The sequence below is a fragment of the Apostichopus japonicus genome, chromosome 19, assembly GCF_037975245.1.
Source record: "Apostichopus japonicus isolate 1M-3 chromosome 19, ASM3797524v1, whole genome shotgun sequence".
Taxonomy (NCBI): Eukaryota; Metazoa; Echinodermata; class Holothuroidea; order Aspidochirotida; family Stichopodidae; genus Apostichopus; species Apostichopus japonicus.
This window is the reverse complement of record NC_092579.1, coordinates 26,758,174-26,774,231: the sequence shown is the minus strand read 5'-3', so window position 1 is coordinate 26,774,231 and position 16,058 is coordinate 26,758,174. Positions and strand designations below refer to the sequence as shown.

The window sequence follows — 16,058 nt, the reverse complement described above, 5'->3', positions numbered from 1 at the left end:
GTATCTCCAAAAAAAAAAAAAAAAAAATTGGAGTGGTGAGACACTTGCTATGGTTAAAACCTGAAAATTACTATTATGTACACTCGGTGATAATTAAGATGTAAATACCACTTTAAATAGGTCATAATTTCCACTAAACAGAATTTTTCAGATATTTGACATTTTTTTGAAATGATGAAACTATAGTACAATGTACAAAGCAGTAGTTTTCTGACGTTTTCCATTCAATCATATGTGTAATGTTGTCATTGAAATATGTCCCTTCAACACTTCCATCCATATGATATGATCTTTGAAAATTCAGTGTCAGTAATTTGTCATCATGTTCTTAAACAGGAATCTAAAACAATGAAATCCTCTTCCTCTTGCCACTTGTGTGGTCGCGAGTATCGCAATAATCGAGACACAAAGGATTTCTCAAACTTGTGAGTTATAACAGTAATTAATTCCATAGCTCCCAACATTTCCTGTTTAAATGCTGGACATTGTACATTGTGATCGGCAAAACGAGGAAGGGGGGGAGGGGGTATCAGGGGAAGGAGAATCCACTTGGCTTATGACTTCTTTTTTTGAGACCACCAATCTTTAGGTCATATATCCTTTTTTTTTTTGATCTGTGTTATTTCTCATACACTGCCTCCTTAACTATACTTATAATAAAAAAAAACTGACTTAGTCCCCATACTGAAACTATTTGCTTTCATCTTTACATTTGGATATCTCTCTCCTACAGTTACAGTTCAACTTCATTTTATTAATTATCTGAGTGGCCAGTCAGTGTTTTAACTTTGTTGTGGCTTGACCAAGTATTTAGTCTGTTGCCAGGTGGCAGTTTACCCTAGTAGTAGAGGCCGTCAATCATAAATCTGTCACCCAGCCCATTCTGGTAACCACACTTTGAATAGGGTAGCTGACTGTGTCCTCTGTCTGGGATTAATAATGGTTTGACCTCTAGGTCAAGACCACATCAGCCAGCCATGACAGACTGATCATCTATGGAGAGTAGAGGTGACAGTTAAAATGATGTTTGACATCCCACTGGATGTGAGGTTACATAGCAGGCATGAACTCTTTTAGAACTTTTCATGTTAAAACTGTTTAACATGTATCAAGAAGGTCAACTTTCAGACTGAGAGATAGGGGGGGGGGGGGGGAGAAGAAAAAAGGAAATGAAATGAAAGGAAGATTTCAACCTACTACCTTGTACCAACTACAAGGATTGACAGATGTAAAGAAGCAAATTTTAACATCTTCATCTCAGTTGTGAAATAAAAGGGACAAAGGGAAAGGGAGATAGGGGTGGGGAACTACAAGTCAACCTTCTCTCCACTGTAATAAATGTGTTCTTATAAGTTATTTATAACCATCCATTATGTTTTGGTCAATTTTTCCATCATTTTTGAAATTCTTTTCTGCTTGTTCTTACAATTGCTTCAAAATCACGATGTAATTTTACACCATATATAAATATTTTTTTAAATTTTCTCCTCCCTTACTGTACTTTCCTTAGTTATAAGCATTCCATATCAAAAGGATGTAATGTCATACAAATTAGGAATTGCTTAAATGTTGATTGGAGACAGTAAAGTATCTTTGCTGGTAAATATCCCAGATCATTAAGTTTTCAGGGACCTGCCACCTTCAATGACTCCCCTTCCTGTCACCCATAACCTGCCCCACAGTTCTCTTCCACTTCCTCAACATGAATATGAATGGATCATAACAGGATAACTGCTTATCAGTGCTTTCACGAATTTATTCTTTTTCAGTCCTTGTATATTCATGTATATAATCTTATATTATTCATGTGTGATAATTCAATATGTTTAAATTTCTTGATAACGTAGTGCTTTTCCATGATGTACTGTAATCAAACCTCATGTAGGTCATTACATCTGCTGTCCCTGCATGAGAGGTGATATGATACAGAGATTGATACAACAACGGCAAACGCATGACGAAGCAGTAGAAACGAATGAGAGATGAAATAGTAGGAGGGAGGGTAGCCTGGGATTGAGTAACAGGAAGCCATAGAGTAAATTACATAACTCTAGCCTATAATTGTCTTGTTTATGTTCCTGAGTGTTTGACCGAGTCAAAGTCAAACGAAAGTGTCTAGGTTTGATACATCCCAAGGCACCCTTGAAGTTGGGGTTAAAAAGCGAAACTTTTGACATGCATCTTACGAGGATGGAATTTAACCAACGATGTGTCTCTTGTTTCTTTCCATTCAGCTACTCAAGATGAAGTGAAGCTGTTGAAGGAACAACTCAAGTCTCTGAAGGCAGAGTTGGCCTCTCTGAAGCAAATACTGGGGTTGAAGAATGTCCTACTCGGTGGATTATTTTCACATCCATTTACAGGTAATTTTGTTGGAAATCTGAGGACTCCGTGAGGTGACTGTATAGTAATGTTTCTTCCACTTCATCCAAGGAAATATGACTTTGTCAGGATGACTCTTGTTCTGTATCATTCATCAGAGGCGTTATTTAGTTTATATTTTCACGAAGTTTCTTCAAGGCCACTCGCTCTTCACTAAAATCACGTCACCTAAAATCACGTCACCTTCCACTAGCAACCTATATTGCTTGTAAGTTGGGAAAAAAGGTTAACATTGCATGGTGTGTGAGATTTCTATCATTTAAGCTCCTGCTGTGGAGGGTTGCACTGTTTGTGTACCAGAATTGCGTATTTTATGCAGCAATATGTGTGAATCCACTCAACCATGAGATTATTATACCTTTACGATCTATTTGCTCTAAAGATGTAATCTGTAAGTGATTACTGAAAGCAAATTGGCTATTAATATCATTAAAAGAGATCAAGAAAGATAAAAACTAGTGACACTCCTAGAAATAGTAATTGCTTTTTTCATTTGGTTTTATATGTAGAATATGTATGCGGAACGTCGATTCATTAAACTTTTAGAGACTTGCAGATGAATTGAATTTATGTAGTACAACAAATACAATCATGTTTTTTAAGTTAAACCAATCATCGACTTACAAAGTTGCTGTAATGTGTTGTCTGCCACAGACTTCACTACCTGGGGTTTCTCCCTCTCCCAAAAATTACATATCTGTAGCAGAGTGAACCATTTAAAAAGACACATTTAACAAATACAATCAAGTCATAAGTTACTTTAGTAGGCAGTCGAATCCCATGACTGTACTGGGTCCAGATAGAGTTGTTCACCGTGTTTATTTAATTGTGTTTCAATATCACATATCGTGAGGTCAACACATTTCCTCATGCACAGCCTCCTCCCATTGATGTTTTGAACAAGAATTGCTTAGTCAACAAAGGTAATGTTTACATGTGGATGTTTCATCCACTGGTTCTCTAACAAATGGGCCAAAAGTTTGGCAAACAAAGTGTAACATTTGATTGAGTGATTATGTCATGTCTACACATAGTGCCAAAACAGGCTGTATAGAGAAAGGTATAGGTTAAGCTGTGTTTTGAATGCAATTTCATGTTAAATTCATGTGTAAATTTGATTTGCGTCAGTACGGATAGAAGTCCCACGGAACAATGCTTTGGTGTGTTGTCTGCTGTGTTGTTGGCTTCTCCCTGTTTTCCCTACATTTACCTCATTAGATTGCCACTATTGCACATGTCACGTCTAATCTTGCGATTAATCACCGAGATTCTCCGCAATCTCAGATTTTCTCGGTCTGTCAAGGTTCTGTGTTCTAATTACTGGTAAAAGTTTCGCAGAGTAAGTAAATTACGAGATTTTCTAACTTGTACCTCTTTTCATCTTTCATTCCGAAAAGTCAATAGCAGATAACAATTTTGCAATTAAGGGATTTACTCAAATGGGTATTTCTTTTTAGGGCATAGCAGAAACAAAATCTGAAAGTTACTTGACAGTATGGTATGTGGAGATTATCTCTAGTAATGGTCCATTGATTACAGCTCTGACTCCCGAGACCTCAAGGGTTAGATGGTTAACTTAGCTGGTTAGCAACAAGTTATAAGGTCAATCATAATAAAAGAAATTGAGGTAAAAAGGTAGAAAAAGACAATTAAAATTGGAAAAAATAGAGAAAAAAAAAAGAAGTAGCAAAATGCTCTAAGCAGGGGGAAAAAAATTGAAGGAAAAAAAGGCATTTGAACAGCTAGTTCTCTTTAGCTTACGATACTGTTTGTACTGTAAGAAAGTCATCAAATTAGTGTTTTGAGGCTTATACTGCAGTTAAAACTTAATTCTTGCCCTACTCCTATAATCTAGCCGATACATTTAAGCTTGTAAAGTTTTATACACTTTGCCACTGTCAGACTGATTTTCGGTGTGATGATTAGTGCCTAATTCCTCTTCTTTCAGAACAATGTACTGTTTTGAAGTCATAAATTGTGATTTCTCTTTTTCTTGGTTCTGAAAATAACTCTTAAAAATATGAAATTTTATAAATCATTAACCTGTCATAAAGATACACTGTAGTAAATGATGTCGGTAACACAGTAGAAATAAACATAACGGTTGGCAATCAGTCATACTTTGACGACAGATTTTGTGTTGTTGGACACATGGAGATGTTTGTCCACATGTATATGGCTTGTTGTGACATTCTCACTACGGTGTTTTGTTCATGTTTGAGGTACGTGTGTGTGTCTTTTTGGAAATCACCTTGTCTTAAATATATATGTCAATTCACGAACCCATCTGAGCCAGCAGCTTGCTTACTTACCGATGTATTTTTCTTATCCTTCGTGAGATATTTGAGATTATGAAACAAATCCCCAGACAGGATGTCATATCCCAGGATAAGTAATTCATTTGCCCTGACGAAATATTGAAAAAAAAAGAAGGAAAAACTGATTTTGAGACGACAAACTAGCTGAAGTAGCTCTTTTAATTGATTTAGTCTAACGATAAACTATTAGCCCTTATAGATTTATGTGAAAGATGTTTTTCCACTGGGGTACATTGGTTTGATGTTCTGAACAATACAGTATATATGATCCCCGGATAAGTAATTCATTTGCCCTGACGAAATATTGAAAAAAAGGAATACTGATTTTGAGACAACAAACTAGCTGAAGTAGCTCTCTTAATTGATTTAGTCTAACGATAAACTATTAGCCCTTATTGATTTATGTGAAAGATGTTTTTCCACTGGGGTACATTGGTTTGATCTTCTGAACGTACAGTATATAACCGTGTCCAATCTGCCCGACAGTCGAAATTCATTATCACACTGTAAAGAAACGATAAAATCTCAATCAACTACAAGTGGGTAAGTTAGGGGCCATGTTTCTGAGGCATAACCGGTGAAAATTGAAAACCATAGGAACTACTCTATTCACCTGGGGCTATATTTGGATCAGTGAATGTAAAACTGTAGTACAAGTCTCATATATTATTGAACATTAATGAAAATAAGTGATGATTAAGTTGAATAAGCAAAACTATAAATTATATTTCCGGACTCCAGAATTAAACCACTACATGTTCATCTTTCAAAGCAGGTCAAATTTCAAGTTACATGTCCCACAGAGCTAATTCAGCACTCCATTCCACACCTCCCAAATCCATCCAGAAAAGCAAATAATCAAGCTACTTGCTTGTTTACCAGAAACGTTTTAAAAATATTAATATCAATATTTCTTCCTAAAGATGGCGTGTTTACTTGTGCAGTTATCTAAATGTACAGTCTACCTCATGGTAGTCATTATATCTCCTGTCATGAAAGGACACCCTTCCTCTTCCCCTCCTCTCCCCTCCCCTCCTCTCCCACCCCTCCTCTCCCACCCCTCCTCTCCCATCCATCTGCCATCCCCAACAGTTGATGAGTAGTTTTATCAATACAATACTGTGTGGATGGGTATAGGGAAACTTGTATTAACCAAACAAGATGGTTGAGAGAAGAAAAAAAACTACTTGATCAACAACAAAATGTTTAAGGTCGCCCACAGGTATTATAGCATCAAGCTTTTCATATTTAAGAAACAAAAGAGATCTGCTCAACATGCAAATACGTTTACTTCGGAGAACGCACTGCAGGTAACCATCAAACTTAGACACGTAGGGATGTACAAATGATAAGAGAAATTAAGCCCTGCTTAAGAATTTGAAAAATTTGTTACTATTTTATGTGGCATACAAATTTAGAAAGGATATAAGAAATGTGTTCTAGACATGCAAATGCTGATTTTGCATAATTTAGTTACAGTTTGTTACAGTTTGTTAGAGTTTGTTATAGTTAACAACCCAATACTGGTATTAGTATGTATGTACACAAACCACCTACTATGCATCATCATTCACTATTACTGTACCTACTGTACATACTAAGCCCTTTAGTAATCCTTACCAAATGAGAATAATACATGTTTTGATGAAATTGTGACTTTGGTGATAATGCAAACAGCAAGATACCTATTGTTTGAGCCATGGAGGGTATTACCCAATCTTCAGAATTTCCATGGTTGGGCATACCTGCCATACCTGGTAGTGAATTGAACCATTGGATGTTTTCAGGTCAACAGATAATGGAATTGAAACTCATATCATGGAATCAATGTTGCAAGTCAAACTGAGCAATTAGGTCAGTGTTAATAATAGCAGATGTATTCGGAGAACCTGAATATAGCCTGATCAACAAGTTCAGACTTCAGAGTGCCTCCCCTAACTGGTTTTAAAGGAACTTATTTCTAATTTTCTACTACCCTATATGTGTATTCTTACTGGTTTGTAAATGATAGTAATGTTCCCTATTGACAGTGTGTATTGTTGAAACTGTACATCACTTTAATGTTAAAGTGTGTGTGAGAGTTTACTTGTTTCTATGAGAGCTCAGCATCCAACTTGTGACATAGTCTGTTGCATGTACATTGTAGAACTTATACTATACTATTTGTTTAGATTTCAAATTCCATTGGTCAGGAGCTCCATTGTTTCTTACCCTGCTATTCAGTAGCACTATATATGTAGGGATTTAAGGAAACCCTCTAAATGCCAAATGTGGTATAATTCAAAATGTCTATCATTTTGAATTGCTATGTGTGGTTACTTTCTCACTTACTCCAGTATAGTTAACAGAATGTACATTTCAGTGCTTGGGCGACCTTCTAATACAGAAAAATAATCAAAGAAATATTTGCTCAAGGAGACATGTCAGTACAGTTAGTAGTAGTTAATAAAGTAGTTAATAAAGCATGCCATGAATAATTTGTGGTGAAATTGAATCTGGATATCTTACTGTCTCAACTTATTGCTTGCCTGGTCTCATTATGCATCATGGCCAGCTTCTCATACAGGTACTCAAATGTATAGTCTGATTTGGTGACTGATATATATAGATATTCTGGAAGAATGTTTTGTGGAGGAAAGAATTAAACCAAGTAACATTATGCCACGAAGACATTAAAAACAAACTGATCCATCCATCTGTGACAATAAAACGAGCTGATAGATTGACATTTACTGTACTGTTGTAAACTTTACATTTTTACATGTTAAGTATATGACCAATTACTATACTAGTGTACAGTAGGTCTTGTGTTTACAGTTTCAATAGGCTTATTTAATAGTCCTGGCTGTTCTGCAGGTGTGTTGAAATGATCTACGATGCATTTCGGGGAATAATTTATCCGGTGTGGCACCACAAAATGCTATGCAAACATTGTCAAATAAGCAATATACAGGTCTAAAGATGCATAGCAATTTTTTTTTTTACACTGGAACAGTAGTATTTTATAAGGGCAGTCAAATTTGTACATAAAATTTGAAAACCTAAATTATTCCTAGCATATTACTGTTATGTACTGTGTACTTGTAGCTGTTTACTTGTATACAGTACCACATATGTTAGCATTGTAGGTAAAACTAACAGCGTACATATATAGTTGTTCTATACAGTACGTTGAAAGTTTTAACATGTATAAGCATCTCAGTTTTCTACCAGATCCTGCACTACATTGTATCAATTTTCTGTTGGGTTTGATGGGGGAGGGAGGGGTTTAGGGAAGGTAGGTAATATAACTAAAATCACTGGTAGTAAACTTCTTATAAGAACTTTGAGTAACTTTCATACTGACATACTTCATTGGATTTCACCAAAAGAAAAATTGGGGCTCGGCTCCAGTACATTAGTCAGTGAAAAAATGCAAGAAAATGTTATAATTAAATGTTTCAGTAGAACTGCATGTAGAACTGCATGCATCTACTGCAACTGCATGCATCTACTGTATTTCATTCCTGTCTAAAACCTGTTCCCACTCAGTATATATGCAAGAGTGCTCAAAACCTGGGTAGATTGTAGTGCATCCATATTGAGGAGACAGGTCATTTGTTAATACGCATAAAACCAGCCGAGGTTTACTGTTTATTACTGCTTCAGAATGTGGACATAGACTTCCCTTCAACCAAGTTTACTTTCATCAGTTTATTTGTTCCAATGCTTCATCTGTGTAGGATGTTATTGCATATGCTAATATGGATGAAGAGTCATGAGACACCATGGCTTATAATCAGCCATCCAAATTACTCCAAGATAAGCAGGTTTTGAAGAAGAAGAAGAGGAAATTTGCTCTTGAGTTCAAGTGATGAAAGGGGGTGGTGGATTAAACCCCTTGAATTTAAGACACTTGTTGTTTGTTTTCTAGTGTGTAGAGGAGTATACTCTTCTACATGGCCATGCAAATAACACCAGCCACAAATTCAGTGTTTAGTAATATTAGTAGTGCCACAAACAGAGGTTTAATTTTAATTGTTTGAGTTTGGATGTTTATTGATTTATTTGTTTGTTTGTTTGTTTTAGATTCTGGATACAGCGATGCGATAGCAGAGACATCCTCCTATTCATCCTCCTACGTGTCCTCGGCCACCCCAAAGAGCGTCTACTCGACGTGCTCCTGCGGCTCGCAACAGACCTCAGCCTCGTCCTCGTCAGATTTTTGTACCCGTCCGGACGACCTGTCGCAGATGTCAGGTCCCCTCACAGAAGAGAGCATCCTCAGAGCTCTCCACCAGAGATGGAAATTTGGAGAATGTCAGGTACTTTTGATTAACAAACTCTCATGAACTGTTTGTAGACTTCATACAAAAAATACAATTAATTCAGAATTTGCTGATAAAAATAACTTTTGTAAATTTTTGTAAATGTTTGTTTGTTTCTAAAGAAAGAAAAAAAACACAGCTTTTTTCAGTGACTAGGACATGCAGACCGTTGCCACAATAGACATTTGTCTCAAGCGTATTCAATATCTTTTGAAGCAAATCAAAACAGTTTTGGTAAAGCCCATTAAAAGATCAAATCTCTACCCTAGACAAGAGTGTGGGTTCCACTCTGTAATTTTGTCTTCGTAAAACTGCGAAATGCAAGCTAACAATAATGTTCTTATAGAAACCACAAAGAATTTTTACACTTGCTGGATCACAATAACAGAGTAAACAGCTGAATTTACCACAATGTCTTGTTGTTGAATTAAAAGGGAATGACAAAAAAAAATTCATAACAGGTATAGGTGGATATTATTGTTAGGTGGTAAGTACTAAAAGGCAGTTGTTAGTTCTATTGAGATTCATCAGCAAGCCTGATAGTTAACAGTCACATGATCAACACATGATCAACACAGACCTGGTAGAGAGGTCAGTAGGGCACCTACTTGTTTTGTTTTTTCTTACTGAGTGGTGTTGCTTAGAACAAAAAAAATTGTGTCTTTAGAATATTTAAATGATCCATGTTGAAAAGCCTCAGTGTTACAATCACAACTATTTACTTCGTTCCTCGCTTACCTGTCTCCCCACAACCTTAGCACCCTCATTCTACCGTGCCTAGAATGTCCTGGTAACCTTTTAACACTGTGCACGCTCTACGACCGGCTCCTCCGGTCACCGCCCTTCCTTCTCATTCTACCATCCAAAGTGTCTAGATCATTATTTTCGAGTGGATTTTTCCATTGGATTTAGTCCACTTTTGGTTTCCCAGGATCGGAGTTTTTCCCATCCACTGCTTTTGGAAGAGTTTGAAGTAGTTTGCAGCCCGATAAGTATCCTTTTCTTATTATTAGAGGGGTTTTTGGGTTGTTTGGTGGAGCGGCGTTCGCTCCGTGTTTTTTCGCATCATCTCTTCCTAGAGTTGGCAACCCAGAGACACCACAAATACGAATCGTGAAGCAACCCTCTCCAACTGGTTGTATCAACAGGATTTTAATTAAAATATCACCCATAATGTCCCAGATTATGTGGAACTTATCAAAAAGGCATGATGTCAAATGGGTATATAACATGAGAGTGACTTTGAGCTATGGAGGGGATCTCCCCAGAGAGGAGGATTAAGATACCGAGGTCAAATCCTGGGTGTGACTGTGTGATGGCTTTCTCACTGGGAAGTTAATCTCGAGCATAGGATTTAGATCCTTATGAGATCCCCGGCTCAGAAATCTTGTGTGAAAAGCATTCTATCTGTGTATGACATATCAAGGGGAACAGAAGTTAAGTTTGAAGGGGGGGGGGGGGGAGTACATTGGCATGTTTACTATAATTGAAGTGCAATGTCTCGGTTGTTTACGACAGAACAAGGAATTAGGCCAATTTATCTAGTATTTTTTTTTTGTTCCACTTGAGTAGGTTCAAGAGATTTAATCCTCTTTAAGGAATACTTACAGTACTGTAGCCAGCAAGCCTAGCCTCAGGTCATTGAACCTTTGCTGTGTTGTGGTTGCCTGAGTGCATGTTGGCGGTCTTCCTAGTGGTTCTTGGTTTCTGACAAGTCTGTTAGGTTCAGTGATCTCTAGAGTGCTCTCAAGGAGGACTTTGACGATTCTCTTCTTACCAGCGAGATTGGTATTTGCTTGATGACAACAGGTTTATTAACTATTCACACGGCCGAACTCATTACCACGGTGGGATTAAAAGTAATGAAATGCATGGCTGCGTCATAATCCTCGAAAAAACATGCATAGCAATGCAATGCCAGGAATAGACATGGACTTGTATAATTAATGCATAATGAACGTAGATCGTTAATGACGGCGCTACTCGGCCGCTGCTAAAACCTGAAAAGAGAAGAAGAAGGAGAAGAACTTCTTTGATGAGCTTGAATTACTCACTTGTGATTTTCAGATCGGATTAAGTGGAGCTGATTTAAGGTGTAGTGTCATCTGGGGAGTTGTGCTGATTGCATGGAATACATACATTATACATAAAGTGGATGGAGATGCATTGAGTACTGTAGTCTTCCACACTTTGTATTAAAATGAATGAGAGCAGGTCACATGGGTTCTCGATAATCCCCAGATGTCAAAGTCATAGGCTTTTGTACATCATTAGTCACAAAAGGTTGCTTGCTTCCTAGTTTTAGCTGGATGGGGAAAAAAGAAATGTGAAAGTGTTTCAGTGGAGATCCTTATCGTTACACACTTAAAAAAACGGCAAAATAAAATGGTTTTAAAACGGAAACAAAAATCTTACAGAGGAGAATATTGATGCATGTGTTTAAAGAAGAGCTTTATCTAGTTTCGCATCCTGTTAAAATGAGTTCATTCTATTGAACAAATTTTAGGACCTGAAATGTCTGTAAATATATTTAAAAAAAAAAAAAAATACAAAATTGATTTAATTATTATAACCATCAGGATTTAAAGTTCTAAAAGAAGGGTAATGCTACATAACATAAAATACATGAAGTTGCTATATCACTTAATTGAAAAGGCTTTTTACACATTCTCAAAAATTTTATTTCACGGTTTGTTTTGAGGCTCAAGATATAGATACAGAAAAGCAATGATTCAAGAGGAGAGTAGTTAGTATAAATTGATACGTAAAAATAAGTCTAAACTAGGAAAATATAATATATAATAAGGTGTGAAGAACACATTGAGGAGAAGGCACAATGACACACGCACACACAAAATTATAGAAAAGAACATAATATTGCAGTGAGCACCTCAGAATTCACAAATTCAAACCTTTTTTTGAGCAAATGTGTATAGCATTCTATTCCTTAGGTTAAGGTTGAAATGAGCTGAATTCTTTTGCTTTATAACTCGTCGCTCAGATGGGTAAAAGTGACATGATTCTATAAGATGTTCTCCTTTGTCCGTAGTTTCTAGATCCCTAGATTTGTTTAATGTGGTCCAGGAAAATTTAAAGTTATTAAAGTTTAAAGCGGAAATGTTCATAGGGCCTCCCAGCGAGATGTTAAGTGTCGAGAAGTAGTCTCACTTTCCTGGAGGAGAACAGTTGAAGCACAACCAATTAAGCAGAGACTGACAGGAATAGATGTCAACTTCTTCAAGTTTAAACACGAAGAGTCCTTTTCGTAGTCTCGCGGTTTCTGGGACTCTGTGTCAATAGCCGTTAGAGGCATCGTAAAACAGTATAAATCACCCGATAGGTGGCTCTTAGTTTCCCAGAAATAGGAAAAAGCATCAGCATTTTAAGAGACATTCTACCCTATTCAATAGGATGAGGATATACATGCTATTTCAAACAGGTTTCCAATTATTTCCTTTTCGTTATTGTAATTTTACGAGGCTCTGTGCATAACTGAATGTCTCGTGTGTTTAACGGGTGATTGTATATAACCTCAACATAAATTTTGACATGCTATGGCCCACTAAAAGTCGATTTTACATTACAGTTGTCAGGGTTGTACAGCATTTCTATGCCACATTTATTTGGTGCGACTTGAGGAGAAAATATCAGAAGGCGATCATTGAAAGTGACTGGACTACTTGTAGTCTAACACTGTTAGGTCACCATGAGGTCAACACCTCAGAAGCAATGTATGTAAAGGTCATTAGAAAATGATGTATAGTTGCACTGTGTTAGGGTCGGTTAAACTATTCTATCATTCCGTTCATATGAGCAGAATAGTGCTGATAGGTAGGTGCCTTTTATGATGTTTATGATCATTGCATCGTAATTGAATGTCGCAAGGAATAATCTTTGTGAGATTGCTAGAAAGTGCTAAAGTTTTTCCAAAAGAACTTTGTGGCTTTGACGTTCCATATTATTCCCAGACATGGAGGACTGTTAATTTTAGGTAATGAGCTTTTATATCAGCCCGTAAAAAGAGGTAACACTTAATTCTCTTTCGGTGACGGTAAAATGTTTGTGGATAACAATAACTGAGGAAGAGATAATTTTGATATTTGATAATTTTGAAAAAACCCATTTCAAGCACTATGTGTGGAGGAATGGGAAGGATAGGTCATTCACTGGGAGGGTCCTATCATAGAGATCATACAGTGCTAAAAGAAAACCTGTTCACTCTAGGCAAGGGACTGAGAGTGTTAAAGTTGCGGGGAGACAGGTAAGCTTGTAACTCGTTATGTTTGTAATTTATTCCCAGATATGGAGGACTGTTTAGTAATTTAGATAATGAGAGATATTTAGGCTATTAAGTGTTCAGCTATTATAATGCTTTCATGGATACAGTAAAATGTTTTCTGGAAGTTCATATGTGAATGCCCATTTTGTGAGTTTGTTAGCATTTATTTGGGACGGACTGACCAAATTAAACTAATTCTTACGTTCTCCTCCATCCGCAGACTCGTGTCGGTCCAGTACTGCTCACTTTCAATCCTCATCGAGGGATACCAATCCAGCAAGCCTTCCAGTACTCTCAGCTTGGACAGAATCTCCCACTGAGCCAATTAGCTAGCAATGTCGTTAATAATTTACATGACAAAGGATCATCTCAAGCAATCATCCTGTAGTAAGTATATCCCATGGTTAATTGAATACGTGTATGCTTGAAGAGATTGTACAGTCATTAAGGTCGTAATGAGAGGCATTTCAAGAATGGGAAACCTGACTAAAATGTGAAATCATTGATTACTTGGGACTCAAGGGCATTCAATTTTTGCTCTCGGTTAGTGCTAATAGTAATAGAATGTGTTCTTGGTTAATACTTACCGATTAGTATTACCATCCACGCATGTTAAAAACAAAGTATGAAGTAATGATTGTTAATGGGCTTGGTAAAAAGGATGACTAATGTGACATTCATTAGAATAAGTACAAATTGACATAGCGTAGGTTCTCAGTCTGGTTTAGTTCTGTGACTTTATTAATGTACCTGTTTGCCTTTAATTTTGACATTTTTGGTTACTTGCCACAGGCAGGCAAGTTTCCTAGATGCAGTTAAGTTGGCGTGTGTATGTATATTTGAGATGCCCTAGCTTCTAAACTAGATATCTTGAGATGGGTAACTTCTGCAGTTCTCATATTTGGCATGTGGCTTCCACATATTTAGTACAAGAACCCAATAGTTTTGGGTGGATGGTTTAGGTTGATCAATTCAAAAGGCCTCTAAAAATCAACAGCATTGAACTGAAATCTTAGGATAAAAGTTGCTTACAGTTTTCAAAGGTTCTAATTTCCGGTGGAATTTAAAACCCTCAGGATTACTATCAGCTAGTCAATTCAAATGTGTCAGTAAGTGGAAATGCTTTGAGGGTGCATGGAAGTAAAATGCTCACTGAAGGGAACATCAAAGATGAATAAAAGAAAGAAAAAAAATGGGAGAATGTGAAGGGCTCCTTTCAACCAATATTTGATACTTACATTCCCAAAGGATGTATACAACATTGAAAATCAAATTACATTGACAGTTGACATTTGGCGGGTGTAAACTTTTTCTTTTTTTCCAGCCGGGATGAAAGTTGATTATAATTGGGTTCCTAGACCAGTTAAGTAGTGGCAAGTCCATACACTAACAATAATGTAGATTATGTTCATACTTTTATGAGAATCAGGTGGTTCTATACATCCATTTTGATTTAAGAATAAATACCTGAAAAAAAAATAAACCATGGTCTACCAAAAATAGCTACAGGAATGATTAAATCCGGTAAAAGCTTTTGAAATGAAACTTAACAAGACATATGTGAATAGTACATGACACAACACTTACAAACCATTGCCAAAAAAAACCCCTTCATACTCATGTCACTAACCACAGGAGAGACCTTAAACATGTTTGGCATCTTACAGTGGTCACAGAAGAAGAATCACCAACACATTTTTTTACTTGGTGAAAATCTTTTGACTTAGCCTTGACTTAATGTGGACAAAGTTTTCCAACAAAATCTTTGAGTTATTATCAGGCCCTCTGTGTGACCTGCTTTTAACTTTGTGTAAAGCCATTGGAAATCTGCTTAATGTGAAACATACTCATGTAGCTATGTGACAGGCCTTGGGGGTACATCTACCCAGATGTTTCATCTAAGGTTCAAAGATAAGAGGGAGACCCTCTTATGTTTGACAACCTCCTGGGTGGTTTTGAGGTCACTCTTGTTCCTAGGGAGGGCTGAGAATGAAACACACTGTCCCATATGCAATTGATCTGAAGGGTGAAATAGCAATCAAGTGAAGGAGTGAACACTCTAACCAGATTATTAATTGATCCAGCCAGGCAAGACAACAATTCAGTGTTTCCCCCTTTATAACTTCCCCCATGTGCCCCCTCCTCCTTCCCACCCCTCATGCCCTCCCTCTCTCTACAGAAGAGTCATATAAGTGAAGCAATGACTGCATAAACTGGAAAAGGAGCAGAGGTGTTGTGTTCTGTATTTCTTTTCTAAATGTAGCTAATTTAAATAACGAGTAGACGAAGAAACCTAGGTATGTCGTCCGTATCACTAACACCGGTGAGTTTATTGAGCAACTCATCCCTAGCAACCAGTCCCAATCATCTAACATAGCAATGTTGCAATGAGATAGCATTGCAACATATATATGCAACATTACAGTAGGATAATTTTGCTTTAATGTATACCACTTCTACAACATGGAACATTTGGATAAGTTACATTTACCCCATCACATACATCACCTGTGGCTTATATATCATACCGTTTCTGACTGTCAAAAGTTTGAAAATTTTCTGGTTTGGAATAATTTCTTTTCTATGAGTTTTGGATGCAGTAACCAACATTGCTGGTCTTGCCTTACCTGATTATGTACTACCAGGGAGTTTTTTATGGAACAACTAACTCCCTTGTACTACTATATGTATGGGTGGGTGTGTTATCAAGCTACATGAATCCAAATGCCTGCAAAAATGTTACAACACTTCTTTTTAGTTATCTTGCCTCTG

General features: G+C 36.9%; 1 protein-coding gene across 1 annotated transcript in view; it reads left to right on the top strand.

Annotated features, from left to right (window-relative positions):
- LOC139960049 (unconventional myosin-Ia-like) overlaps positions 1–16,058 on the top strand; it is a 64,642-nt gene that overhangs the window by 29,186 nt on the left and 19,398 nt on the right. The window contains exons 2-4 of the mRNA XM_071958073.1: positions 2,235–2,363; positions 8,769–9,004; positions 13,507–13,673. Coding sequence (XP_071814174.1) covers positions 2,235–2,363; positions 8,769–9,004; positions 13,507–13,673 — 532 coding nt within the window. The remainder of the gene's footprint in view (positions 1–2,234; positions 2,364–8,768; positions 9,005–13,506; positions 13,674–16,058) is intronic.